This window comes from Ovis canadensis, chromosome 9 (assembly GCF_042477335.2).
Source record: "Ovis canadensis isolate MfBH-ARS-UI-01 breed Bighorn chromosome 9, ARS-UI_OviCan_v2, whole genome shotgun sequence".
Classification (NCBI taxonomy): domain Eukaryota; kingdom Metazoa; phylum Chordata; class Mammalia; order Artiodactyla; family Bovidae; genus Ovis; species Ovis canadensis.
Genome location: NC_091253.1, coordinates 30,313,113 through 30,336,693, shown reverse-complemented (window position 1 = coordinate 30,336,693; position 23,581 = coordinate 30,313,113). Strand labels below are relative to the sequence as shown.

At 51.9% G+C, this 23,581-nt stretch overlaps 2 protein-coding genes across 2 annotated transcripts in view; one reads left to right on the top strand and one right to left on the bottom strand.

Moving 5' to 3' along the window:
• ZFAT (zinc finger and AT-hook domain containing) overlaps positions 1–23,581 on the bottom strand; it is a 165,792-nt gene that overhangs the window by 137,931 nt on the left and 4,280 nt on the right. The window contains exon 2 of the mRNA XM_069600939.1: positions 2,051–2,227. Within this exon, the coding sequence (XP_069457040.1) occupies positions 2,051–2,210 (160 nt within the window). The 5' untranslated portion in view covers positions 2,211–2,227. The remainder of the gene's footprint in view (positions 1–2,050; positions 2,228–23,581) is intronic.
• Positions 19,334–22,186, top strand: LOC138446164 (uncharacterized). The gene is made up of 2 exons (XM_069600940.1): positions 19,334–20,010; positions 20,139–22,186. Exons 1-2 carry the CDS (start codon positions 19,721–19,723, stop codon positions 21,196–21,198), a joined length of 1,350 nt encoding a protein of 449 aa, XP_069457041.1. The 5' UTR covers positions 19,334–19,720; the 3' UTR covers positions 21,199–22,186.

Genomic DNA, 23,581 nt, shown 5'->3' with positions numbered 1-23,581 from the left:
TGACCAAGCATAAGAGAAGGCATGGGAAGTGAAACCACAGATAAGCAGAGATTTAACACTGCAGTGGGCATGGGACAGGGGTATCTCTTTAAGATCCTGACTTGTTTCCTTTGAACACAGGCCCAGCAGTGGGATCGCCGGATCACGTGGTGGTGCTCTTTTTAATTGTTTAAGGAACCACCCTACTGCTTTCCACAAAGACTACGCGTATTCACATCCCCACCAATAGGGCAGGAAGGATCCCTGCTCTACACACCCTCATCGACACTTGTTGCCTCTTTCCATTTTCGTGACAGCCATTCTCACAACTGGGAGGTGGGTGGCAGCCCATGGTGGTGTTGATTTGCATCTCCCTGGCGATCAGTGGCTTTGAGCACTTTTTTACAACCTGATGACCATTAGACCTACTCAGGTTGTCTGCCCATCCTCTCATCAGGTCACGGGGCAGATGCTCAGAGTCTGACACAGACCTTCCCCCGCCCCCAAGCTCTTCCTCCCCAAAGCAATCATGTGTAACCCGCCACCCTCACTCCAGCTTCCTCTGGTGGGTAGAGGTCAGCCCTGTCTCCCAGGCTGGTGGGAGGGGAGGAGGAACGCCTCGGACACACCAGCCAGATCAGTGACGGCAACACAGACACCTCCTGCCCCTCCTCACTTGCCATTACAAGCTTCAGACACTGGCTTCTCTCAGTTTCTCCTTATGCCACTAAGAGTTAAATAGAACTTCTCCTAACTTCCCAACAACTCAATCCTCTGTCAGGCAAGCTTCTCTGAGCACCCTGGGAATGGCCAGGGGGACTCGTTAACCAAAACATTTTGCGTCTAGAGTCTCTCCTTGTTAACAGTGTCAGATGGATGATCAATAAGCCAGCCCGTTCAGAGATGCCAGCCTGAATATTCCCAGGAAAGAGCAATTGGATTATTACTGTAACTAATGAATCCTGCGACGAGAAGTCTACTGCCACAGACTGAGCTTAGGCACTGGGGACTGGCCGTCCTCTCTCATCACGGAAAAAGAGTTTTGTGGGGGCTTTTTCTGACTCTGGCTTGCAGCTGTTCCTCCCAGACTATACATTTTCTTTGTCTGTGGGGACCTAATTACAGCACCTGGATGGTTCTTCCAATCCAGCCACCTGCTGCATCTGATGCCGTTCAGTGGGAGGTGTCTGGACACTGCAACCCAGTGTATTTCACGTCCGACACAGACTGTGAACCTGAAGGATTCTGCGATGGGAATCCTTGCTCCAGGTACACATGGGCTATCCCTATGTTTCTAGGATTATCTATACTTATTCGTTCATGACGTATGTTATCGTAACGGCTTCCCTTTTGTCCTCCCTGTACCAGGCATCATCCGTGGTGCTATCACCCTATCTCGGACCTCATCCTCACAGCCTCCCCTTGCAATAGGCTGGTCTGTTTTCATTTTTCAGGTGAGCAGGGTGAGACTCAGAGAAAACATCACCTGCTTCAGGTAATGCAGGAGCCGGTGCTGGAACTGGGTTAAACCCACACTTCTCTGACAACAAGCTTGTGCTTTTTGCCCTGCTGAGATGGTGTTGACTCCTTTCATTCATTCATCCCTCCATACACCAACCAGACACTGGAGAAGCACCTATAAAGACTGGGTACAGGGAATTCAGAGACACAATCCTATTTGAGATCTACAAATGGAAATTATTGTGGCTTCCGGTTGGAAACTTGGATTCCTCTGAGGCCCTACACCTGCCAGACAGAAACTTAGCATCAAAGCTGTTGTTCTTGTTCCTGTTGTCACTCCAGCGTGCACAACTCTTTTGCGACTCTATGGACTGTAGCCCGCCAGGCTCCTCTGTCCATGGCATTGTCCAGGCAAGTCTACTGGAGTGGGTTGCCATTTCCTTCTCCAGGGGATCTTCCCAACCCAGGGATCAAACCCTCATCTCCTGCATTGGCAGGCGGGTTCTTTATCACTCGTCCACCAGGGAAGCCCTAGAAGCAAAGTATTTGAAGGCAAATGAGCTGCATCACCGCCCACAGGCACCCTCTCCCAGCACCCCAGCCCCCTTACCATCTCCGCGTTTGCCTGGGTTGGTGGGCTCAGGGGTACTCAAAGGCCTGAGGGGAATGATGATTTCATCCGCATTAACCCCTTCCTCTGCATGCTTCTCGGAAACGTGGGAGAGGAGTTCCGACTGACTTGGTGAGAAAAGGTTACAACATTTACACATGAAGATGGCTGGGTTTTCTGTAAGGAAAAAGAAACAAAAGCAAAAGCGAAATATGTTATTTCATCTTCACAAAAAACAGTGGTTGCATCCAACTGCCAAAGAAAAAATACTGAAAGCTGCTCGTCTGAGCAATGGCCAGCCTCCCACAGGCTGCATCTGGCCAGGCAGCTCACTTCTTGCTTTATGTGGCCCCAGCTGCCAGAAAATTCTTTCTTCGATGTTTCACGAGGCAGTGGGCTGACACGGCGCTGCCACAGTGAGGGTGGTGCCCAGGAGGCACCCAGGTCCAAGAAACCAAGTCCTTCTCTGCCTTCAAAGAAAGAATTTCTCCACCAACAAGCAGGCAGGATAATGAGCTACGAGAGTTCTTTACCAAATACCACATGAAATGGAAATTTAACAAAGCAGAACATTGCTTCATCAATGAAAGTCTCTCGTGAATATTGCCAATCGATATTTTATTTTTTCCAAGAAATGCTTCGTTCCTAAGGAAACCAAAATGCTTCCAAAACAAGAAGAGATTACAGTGATAGATTTCTTTCTTCATAAGAGGCCATGTCATTTTCAGTGTGTGTCTTGCTGACCCCACGATGACCCCTACAATTTAGGCAAAAGGCGGGTTGTCATCCCTATTCCACAGCTGAGGACACTGAGGCTGTGAGAAGAAGCAACCTGCCCAGGTCAAAGCCTGGACTCCACCACCTGCTTCTGACGTGAACTCTGGCTGCAGACCGTGAGCTGAGTTGCCTCCAAGTTAAAGCTAAAACACTTATCCCTGTAGTCAACTGAGTCTGAAACGAAAATCACTCCAGAGAGGAACATAATCCCCAAACCACTTATCAAGCGCTTTCTTGGTCATTTCAGCGTCTGTGGAGCAGCAGCCACGGGGTGGCCCCCACGTCAGGTGTCCGGGACTCAGAGATGAACTGGGTGTGGGGTCCTCCACAGACGAGCCACCAGCCCCCTGGGGAGACAGACCCGCCCAGAACAACCACATCATAGCGTTTTGACTGCAACTATTACCCAGGTAGCCTGGACTTTCTCTTGATTCCTGCTATGCTTTCAGGAGAAAAGGGAGTTCTGAGACAGGTAACAGAGCAGCACTTCAGGGGGCCGCCGGGCCCCTGTGAGGGCCCCTTAGTCCCCAGGCACGCCGAGCACTGTCTGGAGGCCACACAGACAAGACTACTTGTGCGTCTGCACGTGACCAAGCAATGGCACTGCCTGTAACTAACCTACTTCCCGGGGTCCCCCACAGCCCGAAGGCCTGGGCGGCCCGGGATGCCTCCTGGCCGTGGCCATCTGTGTCCATCGGCACACTTCCCAAATGCCCACCACAGGTCCAGTGCTGGGTCTGGAGTCCCCAGGGTGCCGGCGGAGACAAGCACGCCCAACCCAGGACGACTGTCACAGAGGAGAGGCTGCAGCGTGTGGTGGAGACAGAGGCGGGGAGGCAGCCCGCACCTGCGCTGAGGCCGGGGAAGCCACGGCGTCGGGAGGCCGGCCTGGCACCGCCCCCCCCCCCGCAGGACCCGGGCCCTAAATGCTGATGGGGACCAACCAAGGGGCCAAGAGCCCCAAAGAGGCTCGCTCGTGACTTCTGAGCAGTGGTTCCACCTCTCGAGATCCGGCTTCACAATCGTCCAAAATGCAAACAAGGACTCTGCACAGAGATGCTCAACATGGAGGTCATTCAGGACGACAAGCCCACAAACCACCTGCGTGCTCCGCAGCGGGCATGCCAGGACACGTCCCCAGAGCAGTCCCGCAAGCCGCTGAGAACCCAAGGGGGGAAAACCCTGGACGACACGGAAAATGCTCAGGATGAACGTTCACTTCTACAGAGTGGGATGCACCACAGCTCGACAGGTACATGACTTTGTTCCTAAGGGAGAGACAGATTTACGGGTGATGGATGGAAGAACAGACGGCCAGGCAGAAAGGATCCTGCCTGCTGGACTCTTTTTTTATAGTCACTTACGGATTTCCTACAATGAGTCTATGCATGTGTTCTCAGTTGTCTCCAAATGTTTGCGATCCTGTGGACTCTAGCCCACCAGGCTCCTCTGTCCATGGGATTCTCCAGGCAAGAGTACTGGAATGGGCTGCCATTTCCTCCTTCAAGGGATCTTCCCGACCCAGGGACAGAACCTGAGTCTCTTGAATCTCCTGTTTACATGAGTTTGAAAATCAGGAAGGTTGAGAAGCGAGGTGACCGGTACATATAGCATTCAGGTTGTGGCTCCGAGTGATGAGTGCTGAGTGGCTCAGGCAGGGCAGCCTCCTGTCCAAGGCTGCCTCCCCCAGCCTGCCCGGGGTAGCTGTTCAAGGAACATCTGAGCCGAGACACTGGGCAGAGAGAAGGCAGAGATCCTGGGCTAAAGGGCTAGGAAGGCTTCCCAGAGGAGGCACTAAAAGGATCTCGAAAGCGGCCCTGGGAAGGCCCCTCAGGCATCCAAGGGCACCAAACTGGCTCCATGACTCACCCACAACACGACCTCGCGTGCTCCCCGAGCTCTCAGCTACAGTTGCAGGCCTGGGGCTCAGAGAGGCTGGCCTCAGGGGCCACCCAGCTTGACCTGGAGAAGGCAATGGCACCCCACTCCCCACACTCTTGCCTGGAATATCCCATGGATGGAGGAGCCTGGTAGGCTGCAGTCCATGGGGTCATTAAGAGTCAGACACAACTGAGTGACTTCACTTTCACTTTTCACTTTCACGCACTGGAAAGGGAAATGGCAACCCACTCCACTGTTCTTGCCTGGAGAATCCCAAGGATGGGGGAGCCTGGTGGGCTGCCAACTATGGGGTCACACAGAGTCGGACACGACTGAAGCGACTTAGCAGCAGCAGCAGCAGCCTCAAGCTCTACAACGTGCCACACGGCCTCCCGGGTCAGCCCTGATGGGAACACGGCTACACAACAGCCAGCGGGACCACACGGCCTCCCAGGTCAGCACTGATGGGACCACACGGCCTCCCGGGTCAGCACTGATGGGACCACACAGCCTCCCGGGTCAGCCCTGATGGGAACACAGCTACACAACAGCCAGCGGGACCACACGGCCTCCCGGGTCAGCACTGATGGGACCACACAGCTACACAACAGCCAGCGGGACCACACGGCCTCCCGGGTCAGCACTGATGGGAACACGGCCTCCCAGGACAGCACTGATGGGAACACGGCTACACAACAGCCAGCGGGACCACACGGCCTCCTGGGTCAGCACTGATGGGACCACACAGCTACACAACAGCCAGTGGGACCACACAGCCTCCCGGGTCAGCACTGATGGGACCACACAGCTACACAACAGCCAGCGGGACCACACGGCCTCCTGGGTCAGCACTGATGGGACCACACGGCCTCCCGGGTCAGCACTGATGGGACCACACGGCCTCCCGGGTCAGCACTGATGGGACCACACGGCCTCCCGGGTCAGCACTGATGGGAACATGGCTACACAACAGCCAGCGGGACCACACGGCCTCCCGGGTCAGCACTGATGGGAGCACTCAGCCTCCCGGGTCAGCACTGATGGGACCACACAGCCTCCCGGGTCAGCACTGATGGGAACATGGCTACACAACAGCCAGCGGGACCACACGGCCTCCCGGGTCAGCACTGATGGGAGCACTCAGCCTCCCGGGTCAGCACTGATGGGAACATGGCTACACAACAGCCAGCAGGACCACACGGCCTCCTGGGTCAGCACTGATGGGAACATGGCTACACAACAGCCAGCGGGACCACACAGCCTCCTGGGTCAGCACTGATGGGAGCACTCAGCCTCCCGGGTCAGCACTGATGGGACCACACAGCCTCCCGGGTCAGCCCTGATGGGAACATGGCTACACAACAGCCAGCGGGACCACACGGCCTCCCGGGTCAGCACTGATGGGAACATGGCTACACAACAGCCAGCGGGACCACACGGCCTCCTGGGTCAGCACTGATGGGAACATGGCTACACAACAGCCAGCGGGACCACACGGCCTCCTGGGTCAGCACTGATGGGAGCACTCAGCCTCCCGGGTCAGCACTGATGGGACCACACAGCCTCCCGGGTCAGCCCTGATGGGAACACAGCTACACAACAGCCAGCGGGACCACACGGCCTCCCGGGTCAGCACTGATGGGATCATAGCTACATAACAGCCAGCGGGACCACACAGGCCCCAGAGCCGTGCCGGTGGATGAGCTTGTCTCTGCCGTCATGAGTGCCGCCCTGTCCGCGGTGTCCCCTTTGGAATGGCGTCCGTAACCCGCCTCAGGCCTCTGACCCGGAAGGAGGCTGTTCGCCCTGCAGGGACATGCTCGAACCACAGCGCAGACAACACGCGGAAACACGGGGAATGGGCATATCAGGCTGCGGCCCCCAGATGTGAAGAACTGTTCATCTACCCAAATAAGAAGAAAGCTGCTCTTCTCATTTTTTCATAGTAGACGCATAGGGAAAAAAAAGGATCTTATTCCCTGAAATATAAGCATAGTTATGTTGTCATCTAATTCTGATGAAGATGCTATAATTTGGCTGCATTTTTAGGTTCAATTACTGTGCACTCATCCTTATCAAAAGGACTTGGGAGGGGAAACGGCATGTTCAGCACAGGGAAAGTCACAGAAGTCTGGAGCTTGAGCACTCAATTTCTGTGATTTTTTGCCAGTTTGTAACCAGCTACTCTGTACAGTTAAAATGGAAAATCTTAAAATAACCACATCAAGTCCTCGCTTCTGAACCCTGATTTGAAAACACTTCTAGCCAGGAAGAGCCGGGTCCTGCCTGTGACCTCTGACCCCCACCTGCTCACCCTGCCTGGGGAACCAGAGACAAGTGAGCGAGGGCCTCTGTCCACTCCTCCCAGAGGAAGTGCACGACCTGAACGGGCTTGCAGTCCAGGGAGGGTGGCTGGGCCCCTGGGACCCTGGGGAGCGCCCCTGGGCACTGATGGGTCACGGGCCCCCCACCCCCGCCTTTGCAATCAGGCAGCCCCCTTTGGAATCGGGCGGCTGGAGCTGGCTTGCTCCTGAGGGACCCCTCCCCACACCTCAGGCCCCTGAGGAAACCGGCGAAGGCGGTCAGTCCAGCCTTGAGCTGAAGTTTCAGGCTCCGGCCCACTCCCAGCATGTCCAGCCCAGCCCACGGTCCAGGAGAATTTTGCTCTTGTCCTGTGTAAGGGCACCTCCTGTCGGGATGGGAAGAGCAGAATAGGATGCAGGCGTTCCAGGTCTCCCGGCCCTCGGCGCCCCCATTTAAAATCACTGTTATTAATCATTACAGTAGTCACAGGCCGAAGCTGTTGAACAGTCGGATAACACAGAAGTGTGCAGGGTAGAGACAACACCTGACCATCCCCTGGGAAGGAGAGCATCCTGGAGCACGGAGCTTCTGCTGTGAGTCTGGGAGGGAAAGAGGCAGGGGCACCCCATGCACATGCCCCCAGTGTCCCCCCCGGGGCTCCCAGCACCCTGAGGCCTCTTCGCTCCCTCCACCCCCCATTGCTGGGCTCCCCACAGAGGAGGGAGAGGGGACCTCGCGTGTGACTGACAGGGACCCCGAGCATAAACTCGAAGGACGCTGTCTAGCAGAAGCAGCGTAAGCAGCAGCCCCGCGTCTGAGAGGTCTCTGCGCCCCGCAGGGCTGGAGTGAGGCAGCTCCCGGGGGGCAGCAGGGCTCAGTCCAAGCCCCTGCCCACCTCCGGGAGGAGGCAGGGATCGGCCCCAAGACCCCCACACCACACCACCTGCCATGGGAGCCCCACTGGGCCCGATGTCAGCCGTCCTCCTCTCAGCCGTGCTGCCGCCAGGGACACAGCAGGCGCTCGATGAATGCCGGGTGAGCTGAGGACTGCAAATAGCCTAAATATTTATTGATGACCATAAGGAGACAAAACGCTCATTACCGGACTATGAGATTTCTCTATTTAAAAACCATAGTTTAAAAACAAAGCTCTCTTCCTTCCTCTCCTCGATTAGTATGCCATCCTCTGCTTTTTAACCATCTTTTACTTGGATTGATCAACTTTAAATAAAGAGAGTTCAACAGACTAAACGAAGATCCTATTAAACTGCCGACCTCAGGAAAAAAGTCGGATGGCAGATTCCTTTGGAGTTAGGTTTTGTCTTCCTGTTGTTCACTTGCCCTTAAGTTATTAAACTCTTAAGAGCTGGCAGCATCCCAACAGGAGTGGAAACATTTTAGTAACACACAGCCAGACTGCAGCCACACCCAAGGCAGGGAGGAAACCCGCATGCTGTGCAGCTTACTGCAATCGAAAATACTTTTTCCCTTTATCTTCAGGAAAGGGGTCCCCCGCTTAATCAAAAAACTTTCCTTCCATTTAGACTGTTTCACACAACTTTTAAAGAGCTGTGGATATGCCTAAGATAACATCATCACCATCGCCATGGCACTTTCTGAGAACTCGCTGTAACCAAAATAAAGGAATTCAAAGAGGAAGAAGGAGAAGAGTCGGAAGTTTAAATCAATTACACCCTCACCATGAGCTGGCAGCACGCAAGGCTCAGGCCAGGCATGCCTAATCTGCACGACACTCCCGTGAAATGGGTTTCATTATCGTATTTCCTCAAATCTAAGACAGCATCTATTTGCAGATGCATGGATACTTCACAATATGACTAAAAGAAGATTAAAATGCTACCAAATAAACTAAGGCATGCCAGAGTCTTATCACATCAACTGTAAGACACCTCCGGATGTTAGAGATGTTAAAATGTGAACCTTTCAATCAATGAAATGCAGAGACATTCCCAGGTTCCGATGGAGACGCAGCCTGGGAGGCTGGACTCCCGACAACCCCTGCTCTTCCCCTGGAAGGCCCCGTATCCCCACTCGGCACCCACAACAAACACACTTGCCTGGGGGCCCTGCCTCTGGGCTCACCTCCATGAGAGCACTTCAAACTCTGCTTTCACCTCTCATCCTGAGGAGCAGGGTGGCTGCCAGCCCGCTAGGCACCTCTGTGAGAAAGAGAAAAGGGCGCCATTTCCTGAAGACATTCGCTCCCCCTGTCAGAAAGTGATTATAACATATTGATTCTGTGAGAACAAGATACTTGACTACCACTTGCAAAGAACTGTCATAATGAACAGACAAATCCATGGCGTGAAGTGACACCCTCAGATATGCTACCCTCGTGCAGTGCGCAACCTGCACGGCTGTACACAGCGGCCCTGACGAGCTGGCCACAAATGCATTACTCTCCATGTTACAGACGAAGCAGCTGCAACCTGCCCAGCAGACCAAGTTCAGGCCTACATGTTTTCAAAACTACTCGGTCCACGTCTAAGGAACTTAAAAAACTCAGGTAGAAACACAGGTCCAGGCCAGTGGGACCCTGTGAGGAACAGAAGAAGCCTTGGGCCCCACCCTATACCCAGCTTCGTGGCTACAGAGGCATTTCTAACAAGTAATCACAACTAAGAGGAGCTACACCAAAAAGGGAACTTTACTCTCTGTGTGTTTATTTTGTGCAATTTACAACAGCAACTCCCTTCAGGGAGCAGTAAGCTGGGAAATGAGAATGCCAGATGCAGGGCCACCAACCCACCAGAACACACATTTATAAACATGCCTCCACACAGCTTGGCAGCAGGTCTGAAGCAGGGAACAGGAGAACCACCACATACAGTGGACCAGCTTTACTTGGCAAAAAAAAAAAAAAAATCCACGATTACCAGCACACAGAGTAAACCCAGGGCCTTCAGGCCAGAGTGCGAATCATACACGCGCCAGCAGCACCCTCTGGTGGCCAGTCTGAGCACTACACACCCCCATTCCTGGGATGAAGCCATTCCCAAGATGGGGTAGACAGACCCTCATGAAAATACAGCGAACATTCCCCGAGTCCTAACTCCACCAGGTGCCATCCTTGGTCCGCCACCCACTTCATTTTCACATTAACCCAGTGAGGGAGGGGCGGCTCTCCCCACTTGTAAACAAGTAAACTGAGCCCAGGGAGGGGACTCCGAAGTCACCAACAGCAGGTGAGCACACAGTGAGCTGAGAGGCCCAGACCTGGCCATGAACCCCCCGGGGCCCCACAGCCCTGCACCCCGGCACGCGGTCCCAGCCTCCTGGGCCTCCATGCCCACACCTGCTGGGCGTCTGCTGGAGCGGCAGGGTGCTCCCAGCTCGCTGACCGACCCCCTCCGAGGCACCGCCGCAACCAAAGCAACAGGAAGGGCGCCCACCTGAGTCAGGACCTGGGTCCCCCGCTCCCCACCTCCACAGTGGTGGGGGAGTCTGCCTAAGACTCTGACCCTCTCGAGGCCCCAATGAGAAGTGGCCTTCGAATGGCTTAGAATGGAACTTCACTCAGAGGCTAGTTTACAGACAGACAGAGCCACCTGGACGGAACCCAGGGTATGCCGGCAGCCCTAGCCAGCGCCCGCTGCTCCCACGCCTGGAGGGGCCCAAAAGGCACCTGCCCTCTCGCCTGCCACCTCCACCCCCAGGATCCCCGCCCCCCAGCTCTGAGACTCAGTGGGCGGAAGTTCCGATAAATGCTTGCCCTCATTTGTGGTATTATTACCATGCAGCTCATGAAATGCTGATGAGCACGCCAACTTCCATAGCCCACAAAGTTAACATTTCTATTAGACGCAAAGGAGAAAGCCCCTGGGTGTTCCTTTGTTGAAACTGGATTAACGAAATAAAATGAGAAATGCTCAGTATCAGCTATAATTAAGCCTGGGCCAAACAGTGGCATTATAATTTTATGCATACGCATTTCTTCCACGTTGAAACTTGGCATAATTTTTTTTAAGTTATTTTTAAGCACTCTCAAAGTGAGAGCCCTGGGCAATAGAGTCTACTCACATTTACCATAATCACAGCTGAAGAGCAGCCCTAGGGCCCTTTCCATGGGAAAGCACCACAAATAATTTGATGTAAACAGGAACCGCGTCCCCATCACCCAGTTATCTAAGTGGCAGCGCTATGCCCGCCCCAGCAGATGTGGGGGAGGCTCCAAGGAGGTAGGAGCCCCCACGGGGACCCCTGACATCACCACTTCCCTTACGCAAGTCACCCAGGTGGCCCCGGAACTCCCAGGCCAACCACCACATCTCCGGGGCCATTTCCACGGGATAAACAAGGTGTGCAAAGTGCTCGCCCATCTTAGTGTTTCTGTGGGCTCCCCCACCAGGCCTCTGAGTTTCTGGTCCAAGGGTTTTGTTGTTTTAGTTTATTTGGGTTCCTTTGGGGGGGGTGGGCACCGTCAGTCTTAACTTTGGAAGGTGATGGGCCGCCTGGCGCCGGCTTTGGCACTGGGCCTTGGGACAGAGGCTTTGGGCTCAGACCCCACCGTGGCTACTTCTGTGTGGCTAGAAGGGCCTCTCCCGTGACGAACCCACATGTCCGTGGCTGCAAACCCACGGAGACCACTGCAGCTGCCCTGCCGACCTCATGAGGACGGTGGGGGGCAGGGGTCCATCATGCGGAGGGAACACCGGGCAAAGGGCTGCCCCACGTGACACAGGTGCAGAGCAGAACTGGGGGGGGGGGGGGCAGGTGAGACGGGCTTGCACACACAACCCACCCGGCAGGGGGACGTGGCTCAGCACACACACTGTTCCCGGACGTGCCGATGGCCAGCCTGGGCTCCTGCCCACGGACACTGCCTCTCGCGGAGAAACACACACGTGCGGCTCTGCGAGGGCTGCCACTTAGACCACCAGGGCTCAAGAGGCCCAACGCCCCCGGCCAGGCCAGCGCCGTCCACAGAAACAGGACCACTGGTGTGATTTCAAATTTTTCAAGCAGCTGCATTAAAATGAAACAAGGAAAATTAATTCTAATACTACGCTTTGTTACCCCAGTATATCCAAATATTATTCTTTCCCTTGTAATCCATGAGATTAGAAACAGATGAGAGAGTTCCATATTCTTTTTTTATTGCGGCTGCTGTACTAAGTATTCACAGCCTGGTGTGTATTTTCCACTTACAAACACGTGACAGTTTAGACTAGAACACAAATCCAGCCTTCACGTTCTCTCCAGGACACCGGCAGCTTTTTCACTGCAGATTAGAGACATGCGGTTTACAGAGCCCACTCCCTGGCAGCCAGTGGCACAGGAGAGGGCCTCCAGCACCCCAAAACCTTTGGGGACCCACAGACTTAGGAAAATGGAGACAAGGAATCAGGAAGCTTAGATCATGTCGACCAGAACTCCTGTCCACGCTGTTAAGAAACAGGTAGTTACGGTCACGGCAGGGGAAGGAGAGGCGGGATGAGCTGAGAAAGGAGCATTGACACACAGACCCCAGCAGGAGTCCCCAGCGGGCGGGGAGCTGCTGCAGGGAGCTGAGCCCGCGCTCTGGGATGGCCGGGAGCGGCGGCATGGGCGTGTATGCTTATGACTGAATCACACTGCTGGACAGCAGAAACCAGCAACACTGTAAAGCAACCAGCCTCCAGTGAAAAAAAACAAAGAGGCTGAAGACGGGGACCTTTTCATTTATTATCATCTAGAAGCTGGCTGGCTGCTCTGGGCGCCTGAGGTCATAATCAAAGGAGATAAAATAACAGCCAGACAGGAACTGTGGGAAACACACAAATTCAAAGGCAAATTTGAAATACCTGCTCTACTTATCACGAAAGCCTGTGACTGGTCTCAGTTACCAAGCATTTTGAACTCGACAATTAATTCCAGAAGAACGAACTGCCCTCTAATACTCAGATGTGTCTAAGGTCTGTTCAAATTCCAGAGCAGAGCTTTAAATTTAAGCAAGAGCCACGGGGAAAAGAATTTTCCAAACCCCACCAGCCACCCAGCTCCAGGTCACCAGAATCACCTGGTCCTTTCTTCAACACAGGAAGTAAGCATCATGTGCACTCTCCACATACCTGGGTCATTCAGTTTTATACTGGGGAAAAAAGACATTTTCAACTTAGTCACACAATTCAATATTTAATGAATGCCTAAGATGTACCACATACCATGTATACTAAGCACATTGTAAAATGAGTAAGATACATACTCCAGAAACATAAATAAATAATTCTATTTTGTTCATGGAAACAATTTAAAGTGACTGTGGTTTTGTTAGTGGCCCAAATTCACAGATTCCTGCTTTAGAAGGGACAGAATCCAGCCTTGCCGCCAGTGCCCTGCACCCCCTTATTAGCTGGGCAGCTACCTCCCTCTCTCCCGTCCCGCCACTGCACCGCAAACAGACGGGGACACGGTGGAAACAGTGGCAGACTTTCTTTTCTTGGGCTCCAAAATCACTGCATGTGGTGTCTGTAGCCATGAAATTAAAAGACACGTGCTCCTCAGAAGAAAAGCAATGACCAACCTAGACAGCATATTAAAAAGCATTACTTTGCCAACAAAGGTCCATCTAGTCAAAGCCATGGTTTTTCCAGCGGTCATGTACGGATGTGAGAGACGGACGATAAAGAAAGCTGAGCGCCAAAGAACTGATGCCTTCAAACTGTGGTGCTGGAGAAGACTCTTGAGAGTCCCTTGGACAGCAAGAAGATCCAACCAGTCTATCCTAAAGGAAATCAAACCTGAATATTCATTGGGAGGACTGATGCCGAAGGTGAAGCTCCAATACTGTGGCCACCTGATGTGAAGAGCTGACTCACTGGAAAAGACCCTGATGAAAGATTGAGGGCAGGAGGAGAAGGGGACGACAGAGGATGAGATGGTTGGATGGCATCACCGACTCAATGGACATAAGTTTGAGTAAACTCTGGGAGATGGTGAAGGACAGGGAGGCCTGGTGTGATGCAGCCCATGGGGTCGCAAAGAGTCAGACACGACTGAGCGACTGAATGACTACAACCACTCCATTTACGAGGCGCGGAACTTTAGAAGGTCGGCAGCCCAGTCGGCAGCCCGGTGGGCAGCCCGTCCTTCTCCCTGATCCGGCTCCAGCTAGTGCAGCCTCGGGGTGATCCTGGCAAGACCAGCCCCTCCCACTGCATCTGATCAGGCTACCCAGTGGCCCCTGGGTCTCGTCCCCTGTAGGCCCAGCATCCCAGTCCCTCAGTCGTGCCTGACATCCGCACTGGCGGCTGCCACCTCTGAAGACAAAGGTTATCTCCTGAGCGCCTGCAGCAGGTCCTTTCCCACACATGACCCCTAGGTGGCGACAGAGGGCAAAGGAGAACTCGGGCGGCGAGCTAGTTCTGAGCTGCCTGAAATTCTGGAGATGATCACACCAAGTGAGGTAAGTCAGACAGAAAAAGACAAATATCATATGATAGTGATGCAGGGGAAAAAAAAATACCCATGAACTTATTTACAAAACAGACTTACAGACCTAGCGAACCACCTTATGGTTACTAAAGGAGAAAGACTGGGGGAAGAGAATAAATTGGGAGTTTGGGATTGACATGTACACACCACTATGTTTAAAACAGATAGCCAAACAAGAACCTACTCTATAGCACAGGGAACTCTGCTCAGTATTCTGTAATAACCTAAGTGGAAAAAGACTTTTAAGGAAAACAGACACATGTACAACTAAATCACATTGCTGTATACCTAAAACTAACACAATATTGTAAATCAATTATAGTCCAATATTAAAAAAATTTTAATTGTAAAAAATATTCTGCAAAGTGGAGAGGGCTGCTTTCTGATCACCAAACTTAAAAAAAAAAAAAAAATCCAGAACCTAGATTTAGCTTTAACCTCAGTTTCTTAGAGAGACTTTTCTGAAACCCCCTTCAATACAAATTAGGTCTCCATTACTTTCTCTTGCCCACTCTCCCACCACCCTCCACTTTGAAGCAATTTCCCTAATTTGTAATCATGTATTTGGTGGTGTGTTTATTTGTTCAACCTCTGTCTCCTCTAAAAGATTATAAACTCCAAAACCATCAATATCACTTAATTCAAAATCAGTTAAAAGCTTAAAGAGAAAAAAAAAAAGCCTAAAGAGATCAATGAGGTTAACAAACATATTTATTTCTAAACAGAAATGCTGCATTTCCTTTGTCAGAAGGACCTGAACATTTCGAGAATGTTCACCTTAGAACCCCTGAGAAGAATGTTAACCAAGGCACTCAGCTCCTGCTTCCTAGAGAAACATCCAAGATCCAGGGCTGGGGGAGAAGGAGTGGCTCAGGGTGGGCCAGCCGCTGGCCAACCCAGAACCCCAAAACCCGCAACTTTGCTGGTCCTCTGACTCCTGCCTAGTGATGGGAACTGTGGCCCCGTGGCCCTCCTGAAAATTATGGACCCTGGCCGTGTGTACGGAGCCTGCAAACTCTCGCGTCCCCATGCCAGATCAGTTCACCACTGCTCTTTCCCCTAAAAACAAACACAGACAAAGACTGGCTGGTCTCAAAGTTAAAGCCCGGTCAGCCACCAGTCCCACAGGGCTTTCTTCTGCCTCATGTCTCTAAACCTGCCCCAACCTCCATTCCCACGGCCGCCGCTGCACCACGACAGCACCTAACACCGGGTCTGGCTCCTGCCTGCATTTCTGCCCCTCCTGTTTATTCTTTATAAGCTCAAAAATGACTAGAAAGCTAGGTAATTCAGACAGTGCGATGTGGATGGAGGATAAACAAACAGAGCAATGGAAAAGACGTAAGATCTCAGAAATGGACCCACATATTTTTTCATCAAAAGGACCAAGGTGACTAAGTGGCTGGGCTAGGGACAGCTGCACCCCACCGCTCAAGCCCTCAATTCTCGGGGCTTAGTTCCATCATGATGCCTGGCACCATCTCCCAAAAGATCTGTTTTCCACTGCTGGGACTGCATGAGCCCCTCAAGAGGAGTTGGTGAATCACATCTGACTCTGCATTCTCGCTTCCCCGCACAAAGTTTCGCACAAACATTTGGGTGAACCAGGGAAGCTGCTTAGAAGAAACAAGGGAGGGAAGCAGAGAGAGAGGGAGGGTGGACCCTACAGAGCAAGGCAGTGGTGGTGGCCCCTGAAGAAGAGGCCTGCTGGCAGAGATGGGAAGAAAACATTCAACAGAAAGGAAGCCAGCCAGAGCCCTATAGGGAGTCCTGGGGCTGACTTAAAAGCCCTCCAAGTTGCCAGGACATCCAAGACCCCCATTTTCCAGAAGGCTACTCCCAAAACCCCCTGCTCCTTGGCTCCAGATGCCATAATTGATCTGGTCCCCTCAACCCCCTACACCCCAACAAGCCCAGCAGCTGCCTCTGAAGCTGGTGCCCACCCTTCCATCCTGCCTTGATCCTGACCCAGCGGGGGCACAAAGGTGCTGGCTTCCAGAGTTAAGCAATTTGCAGCTCCATTTGTTACATGATTTAGAAACAGAAAAGTCTGTAACCCCATTTTTTTTTTTTATTAATATGCCAAGCATGATCTGCTTGTGAAAGTCGCTCAGTCGTGTTCAACTCTTTGTGACCTAGTCCATGGAATTCTCCAGGCCAGGATACTGGAGTGGATAGCCTTTCCCTTCTCCAGGGGATCTTCCCATCCCAGGGATCAAACCCAGGTCTCCCGCACTACAGGCGGAATCTTTACCAGCTGAGCCACAATGGAAGCCCAAGAATACTGGAGTGGGTAGCCTATCCCTTTTCCAGCGGATCTTGCCAACCCAGGAATCAAACTGAGGTCTCCTGCATTGCAGGTGGATTCTTTACCAACTGAGCTATCGGGGAAGCCCCGGTAATCTGCTTATAAGCTGTGCTCCCAGCAGAGGCCCAGGTCGGAGCTCTGGTCAGGGAACTAGATCTCACATGCCACAACTAAGAGCCCACGTGCCACGGGGAAGATTGAAAATTGCACATGCCACAGCTAAGACCCAGCACAGTCAAACAAAGGGAAATAAATTTTTCTAAGGTGACTCCACTTAAAAAAAAAAAACAAAACGATAACTTCAAACCTGTAATAAGTTTTTAATATGACTATTTGCTTCACTCTCAGATTTTTTTTCTTAAAAAAAAAAAAAAATCAGTCAACATCTGTCACACTTTTCCAACCACAAATGTTTTCAAGAAGCAAGCAGGTGACAAAGCACTAGGCTACAGGGCGGACAGACTGGGTCTGGATGAAAGCGATGAAGAGCAGGACCACCAGCCTCCAGGGCACTGGCCTGGGCGGTGGGCAGGAGTGAGTCTCCTGCAGATTCCAAAGAGTTACATGACTCCCCTCAGGTCAGGAATCTGGTGAGAGCAGATCCCAGGCCCCAGAGCACGTGTTCATTCTACCCTCCAGGCCGTTCCAGCCCTTAAAGTTGATACCTGCCCTTGAGGAATTGCAAAGGCAGTGAAAGTTTAACAGGGTAAACAGTTGAGAACAAAAAGAAAACTTAACTCCAGGCTAAATCCCTTCTACATAATTAAACCAGCTCCTCTCACTGGGGAGGTTTGCAGAAGCAGCCTGCATGAAACTGTCTATAAAAGGAAGTGCAAGTACGGGAGTCTTTTTAATATATCTAATTCCTGACTGCCCTTGCCTTAGGCAGAAACTTAATTCTACTGAAGGATAGCTGTCTTTGGAAAGTTGTTAGGTAAACTGTAAGGTAACACAGGAATCATTGTTCTACAAGGTGAATGGACTGAGAAGGGAGCAGTGTGGTAGTAGGCAGATCTCCATTTCAAGGCGGTGACCATCATGGCGGGCTCACCGCCTAGAAGCTGCACCTTAGAGACCAGATGCGACTCCACCTTATCATTTATTGTACTCACTCTCCTGCTGTGACCCAACAACCAAGCAGAGCAGGAGACTCTTCACAGGAATTAGAGATGGCAAGTTAACAGCAATAAATTCTAAAACATGATCTCTGTCACTTACAGCTGAAAATTCAAGGCGACTACAACAATGTCCAGGATTGTTTTTAGAAACTGTTAGGTAAACTCCAGAAGAGAAGTGGGCAGTACACGCCATGTATCTATACTTGGGAGAAGGGAAGCACCAAACAAAGACAGTTCAGTAGGGAAGATCAAGTCTGACTCCACATAGGATCTGTTTCTAATACTTTAACCTTTCTATTCTACTGCTCTTGCTACCAGTTGAGAAACATTGCCTACAGCCTGAAATATACAGAACGGCCCCTTCTCAAGGCTCTGACCTTTAAAGTACAACACTTTTCCATTCCTACAGATAAAAACTTGCAGAACAGAGAATAACATTTATCTTGGAGGTTTATAGAACATTGTAACCAGACCTAGGAGCACGGGTGCAAGAACTAAGGATTCAGATATCAAGAAGTGCACCAACCAACCACTCCCCCTCTCCCCTTTTATTATAAAAGAAGGCTGAATTCTAACTCAGGTACAATTGTGCTTTGGGACACTGGTCCATCATCTTCTCCAGCTGCTGGCTTTCCAAATAAACTCACTGTTCCTTGCCCAGCAGTTCATCTATTGATTCATTTATTGACGCATCGTGTGGCAAGCAGTACGGGTTTTGGATTTGGTAACATCATTATTGTCAGAAAGCATGCCTGGTATAGTTCACAGCTCCTGAGGATCTGGGTCTGCTCCGTCATCACATTCACACACACCACACACACACACACACACACACACACACTTTACTGTACTGGCTCTCCTGAGGATCTGGGTCTGCTCCGTCATCACATTCACACACACACACACACACACACACACACACACTTTACTGTACTGGCTCTCCTGAGGATCTGGGTCTGCTCCGTCATCACATTCACACACACACACACACACACACACACACACACACACTTTACTGTACTGGCTCTCCTGAGGATCTGGGTCTGCTCCGTCATCACATTCACACACACACACACACACACACACTTACTGTACTGTACTGGCTCTCCTTGTCGGAATCTGACACAGTGGTATGAGGGCAGGACCAAGGGTCCAAGGGCTCTTTACTCATCCCTGCCTGACATGTAGAGAGTAGTATCACCAATGCTTCAACTGAAGAATCCATGAAATGTGCCCCTGGCGTCTGGGCACCAAATACCATACATAAGCTCAAATGCCTTCGGCAACCCTCAGTACTGCGGACACTCAGTGTAACTGCTTCAATATGGTTATAGGCTCAGAAGTTGATGCTGGAGGGGCCGTTGTTGAGGGTAAACCCTATGACACTAAGTGTTAATTGCTTAGTCATGTCCAACTATTAGGGACCTCCTGTACTGTAGCCCACCAGGATCCTCTGTCCATGGGATTTTCCAGGCAAGAATACTGGAGTGGGTTGCCATTCCCTACTCCAGGGGATCTTCCAGACCCAGGGATCGAACCCGGGTCTTATGCACTGTAGGCAGATTCTTTCCAGTCTGAGTCACCATATGACACCAAGCTTATACCAATATTTCTGAAGTCACTGGGCTCTGCCATGGAACCAGGCTGGAAGGGGCAGGAGGTGGTCAGTGCAGCCAGGCATTCACTCTTCCCTTCGATAAAGGTACCCTACAGCAGCCACTGGAGGCCAGGCACTTGAACCTCCAGGAGCCAGAAGTACAAGCCGTACAGCCACTCCGAAGTCTGGATTTCATCCCAAGCTGGAGGAAGTTGATTTTTAAAGCCTCAGTTCTGCCATTTCCAAACTGTATGAAGTTGACCTCTCCGAACTTTTGTTCCTCGTCAGTAAACGACATACAAATTAGAACTGTTGGTAGAAACGGAGAGGCAGGAAGCGCGAGGTCAGTGCCCCAGTGCAGACGCTTCTTGTTAACCACGCAGGAAAGAGCCCCAGGCTCAGTGTCAAGCGGCTCCAGCCAGGTGTTCAGAAGATCCATCCTGCTCTTGCGTCCACGGGCAGAAAGGCTGCTTCCCCCTCGCCAGAAGCCAGAGACGGATGGCTGCCTGGAGGAGGTGGCATTTCAGTTTAACTTTAACGGGTGAGGACCAAGGGGCCCGCAGGGCTAGGCGGCAGGTAGAGGATAAATTACAGTTTATCACAGGATGTTACAGGGTTACCGGCAGTCAGAACGCTAATAATCTCTGGCGTTTATCGCTCCCTCTTCAGGACACAAAGAAACTTTCCTTCAGCAGCTCGGTGGAACCCTGTCCCTCAACACATCCTGCCCAAGGAACGTGGGTCTGAAGGAGCTACCCAATTCACGGAGAAGGAAACTGAGGGCAGGCAAGAAGGAGGAGAAGCGGCCAAAGAGTCGGCGGCGCGGGGATTCGAACAGCCCGCCCGCCGGCACGCCTGCGCTCGGTCGCTGGCGCGCACCCCGGCCCCACCCGTTGCCCTGGAAACGGCCCCGCGCACGCGCACGCGCGCACGCACTGCCTTCCCTCGCTCGTTCTTCCGGAGCATCCTCGTTACTTTTTTTCTCAATAAAAACCCGAGGCGGCGGGATACTGCCAGCGACCGAACGTGCTGTCGAAGGACGCCGCTACGTCCGCTGTCCGCCCGGGGCCGCGAATCCCTCCGCCGCCCAGCGGCCCACGCGCTCCTTCCCGACTCCGAGCTCGCAACGGCTTCCCGCGCGCCGCGCCGCGCCCCACCCCCACCCTATCCCCACCCCAACCCCCAGCCCGGCTCACCTGCCGCCCGCGTCTCCATGGCAACGCCCCCGCCGCGGAGGGAAAAAAAAGCGTCGGGCTCTTCCGGGCCCCCTCCCGCGCCGACCGAGAAGGCGGGGCGCCCCACTGATGCTTCGCTTTTTATTTTTATTTTTTTAAGAAAAGAGCCGGCGCGGTTATGGCGAATCTGCGGCATCCAACATGGCGGATGGAGTCTTCGCCCTCCTCTTCCCGGGGCGCTGACGTCGGCGTCGCGGACGTCAGGCTCGGATGACCCTCCCCCCAAGCGGCGAGAGCGGCCGGGCGGGCCGGGCTACTGCGCGTGCGCGGACTCGGTGTCCTGGCTTCGCTATCCGGTTCCGCGGATATGCCGGCTCCGCGTTTTGAGCCTCTCCCGAAAGGGGGCTCACCGGAGGCCGGGAGTGAGGATTCCAGGAGCGCAAGTCTGCCCTGCTCTGCCCGGAGCCGGCGTCTGCCTGTCACCCCCATCCTTGGACCGCACCGGGCTGGACGAAGGAGTTTCAGCTCTCTTGTCCCAGTTCGCAGCGATATGACTTTTCTTGGCTTTCATTTATTTACTAATTTATCAATCGGGGCGGTCACAGCCGGCCTCACTCTTTCCAAGGTTGCACTGTTTGCAGATGCTTTGCGCTAGGAGTCAGTTCAGTTCAGTCGCTCAGTCGTGTCCGACTCTGCACTGCAGCGCGCCAGGCCTCCCTGTCCATCACCAACTCCGGAGTTTATGCAAACTCCTGTCCATCGAATCGGTGATGCCATCCAACTATCTCATCCTCTGTTGTCCCCTTCTCCTGCCTTCAATCTCTCCCAGCATCAGTGTCTTTTCCAGTGAGTCAGTTCTTCGCATCAGGTAGCCAAAGGATTGGAGCGTCAGCTTAGATTTAGTCTTACAGATAGAATTCAGCAGCTGGAACCCCCTCGACCGAGCGCCTGACTTCTCTCCGCGCTCCAGACTATCTTGCAGAAAGTGTCGGCTGGCTGTGAGCCCGCCACCCCATCACTTACCCTCTCCCTGAATCTGGCTCGCAGCCTTCTCTCTGCAAGCCGCAGCATCTGCTTGACTTGTAATGACCTCCTTTTCCTTTTCGGTCTACCACTTTCTTCAGATCTCAGCTCAAATGACATACTGTAGCGGGCCCTGCCGGGCCACCCCATCCAAAGGAACCTTCCTAAGTCACTTTCTGTTTTCTCCGTAGGATTTATTACTGTCTGACAGTAATTTATCCCGATATCGTCCGGGTCACCCCTTTGGCCACCAAAACTAGGAACAGCCTGACAGTGATTTATTAAATTAATGAGTTCCTGTTGCTTTTATTTTAAAAGGTTAGCTTCTGTTTATAGCAAATAACGTCTTTCATTTATGGTAGTAATCGTGTAAAGTTTTCTTTTTAAATCCAACTTGTTTACATTTTCTAAAATCAGTCGACTTAAAATCGTTTATGTGGTAACAGAGATAAGGTAAAATAAATGTAAACGTGAACTTGAAGTGAGAAATTTGGGAAATACTGATTTGTTTTTCTGGTTCTCCTGAAATGCTAATCTTTGCCTGTTATAAGCCTTTTCCTGAAATAACCTCCCCTCCTTGCGGCTCAGTTTAAGGAATTCTCTTTCAGCTCATGACTGTTCCCACACTCCTGCTCACACTTCGGGCCTGCACCATCCCAAGCCCACTGAATTTATCTGTTTGCACAGCCCCCTCCCAGTGATCTAGACCATGAACTTCTTGAGCACAGGAGCCACGCAGATTTTTTTTTTTAATCTTTGTTTCCCAGCTCCTACTGCAGTGTTACTCAGTGAACACGTTGGTTCTCATTGGCACTTGTTTTACACTTAGTAAAACTCCCACGAACATACCACAACTCTGGGAGATGGTGAGGGACAGTTCCCTGGCGTGCTGCAGTCCATGGGGTCACGAAGAATTGGCCACGACATGGCGACTGAACAGCAGCACAGAGCATTGAGCTGGAAGACGATGCTTTGATTTATCGGGAAATTTGTCTTGCTCCTTAACCCTGTTCTTGGGAAATAGAGACCCAAGATTATAAGACCCCAAATTTACCCAGTCCATTAAATATATCTTAAGAGGTATCCCCCTACCCCTTCCTTTTATCTTCACAACAATAGGAGGGCTAAATTGGACAAATAAGAATATCCTTTTCAAGAAGAGAAAAATGTGCAGAGAGGTTAGGTGGCTTTCTGAGCTCACGCAGCAGGTCAGTGAAACCCCAGGTGTAGAACTGGACTCTCCATGCCCAATGCTCTCCCCACATCGCATGTGGGATGTGTCTACACTATCCACCCATTCCCAACAGGGCCACTTCAAGGCAATCCTAGGGTTATTGCAACACACCCACCGCCTCCCACAGTGCTTCCCAAGTCTCAAGATAGAAGGCTGAGTGGAACTCATCACAGTCTTTGATTTGCAAATGAACTGCTCAAAAAGCTGCACGGATGAGTGTTCCCTTTCAGACGGATAAACATTTGCAATAACCACTATTTTCCTGCGAATCGATCTCTGTCAGGAAATTAGAGTGATTCTGGGTCGCTGACAGTATTGGTTTTGTGCTGGGTTGCCTTTCTAGCAGCAGCACTTAAATGTTGCTTATTAAGTAGCCAATGGGTTACTCCTCGATGTTGTGACCAAAATGAATTTTGGAAATGAAGCAATTTAAAATTTGTCTCAAAACCCAGTTGCCTCAGAATATTAATAAAGTCAAATTTAAAAAAAATAGTGGATTGTGAATGATATTCCTGAATTAATGATTTGGACAGCTATGATTTTCTCCGTTATTCTCATGGTATTTTCCTTCTTCTCTGTTCAAAGAAGGATCACTGAGCCCCTATCATTACTGGCCACAGGCATATAGAAATGACCAAGGGACAGTCCCTTTCTACCAGACCAGATTTGCAAATGGAGAG

Bases quoted from the DNA above. Each gene is read 5' to 3' on its own strand.
- LOC138446164 (XM_069600940.1), top strand. From the start codon at position 19,721: ATGAAGTTGACCTCTCCGAACTTTTGTTCCTCGTCAGTAAACGACATA. The intron at 20,011-20,138 runs GTGAGGACCAAG...CTCCCTCTTCAG, and splicing joins TTTCAGTTTAACTTTAACGG to GACACAAAGAAACTTTCCTT.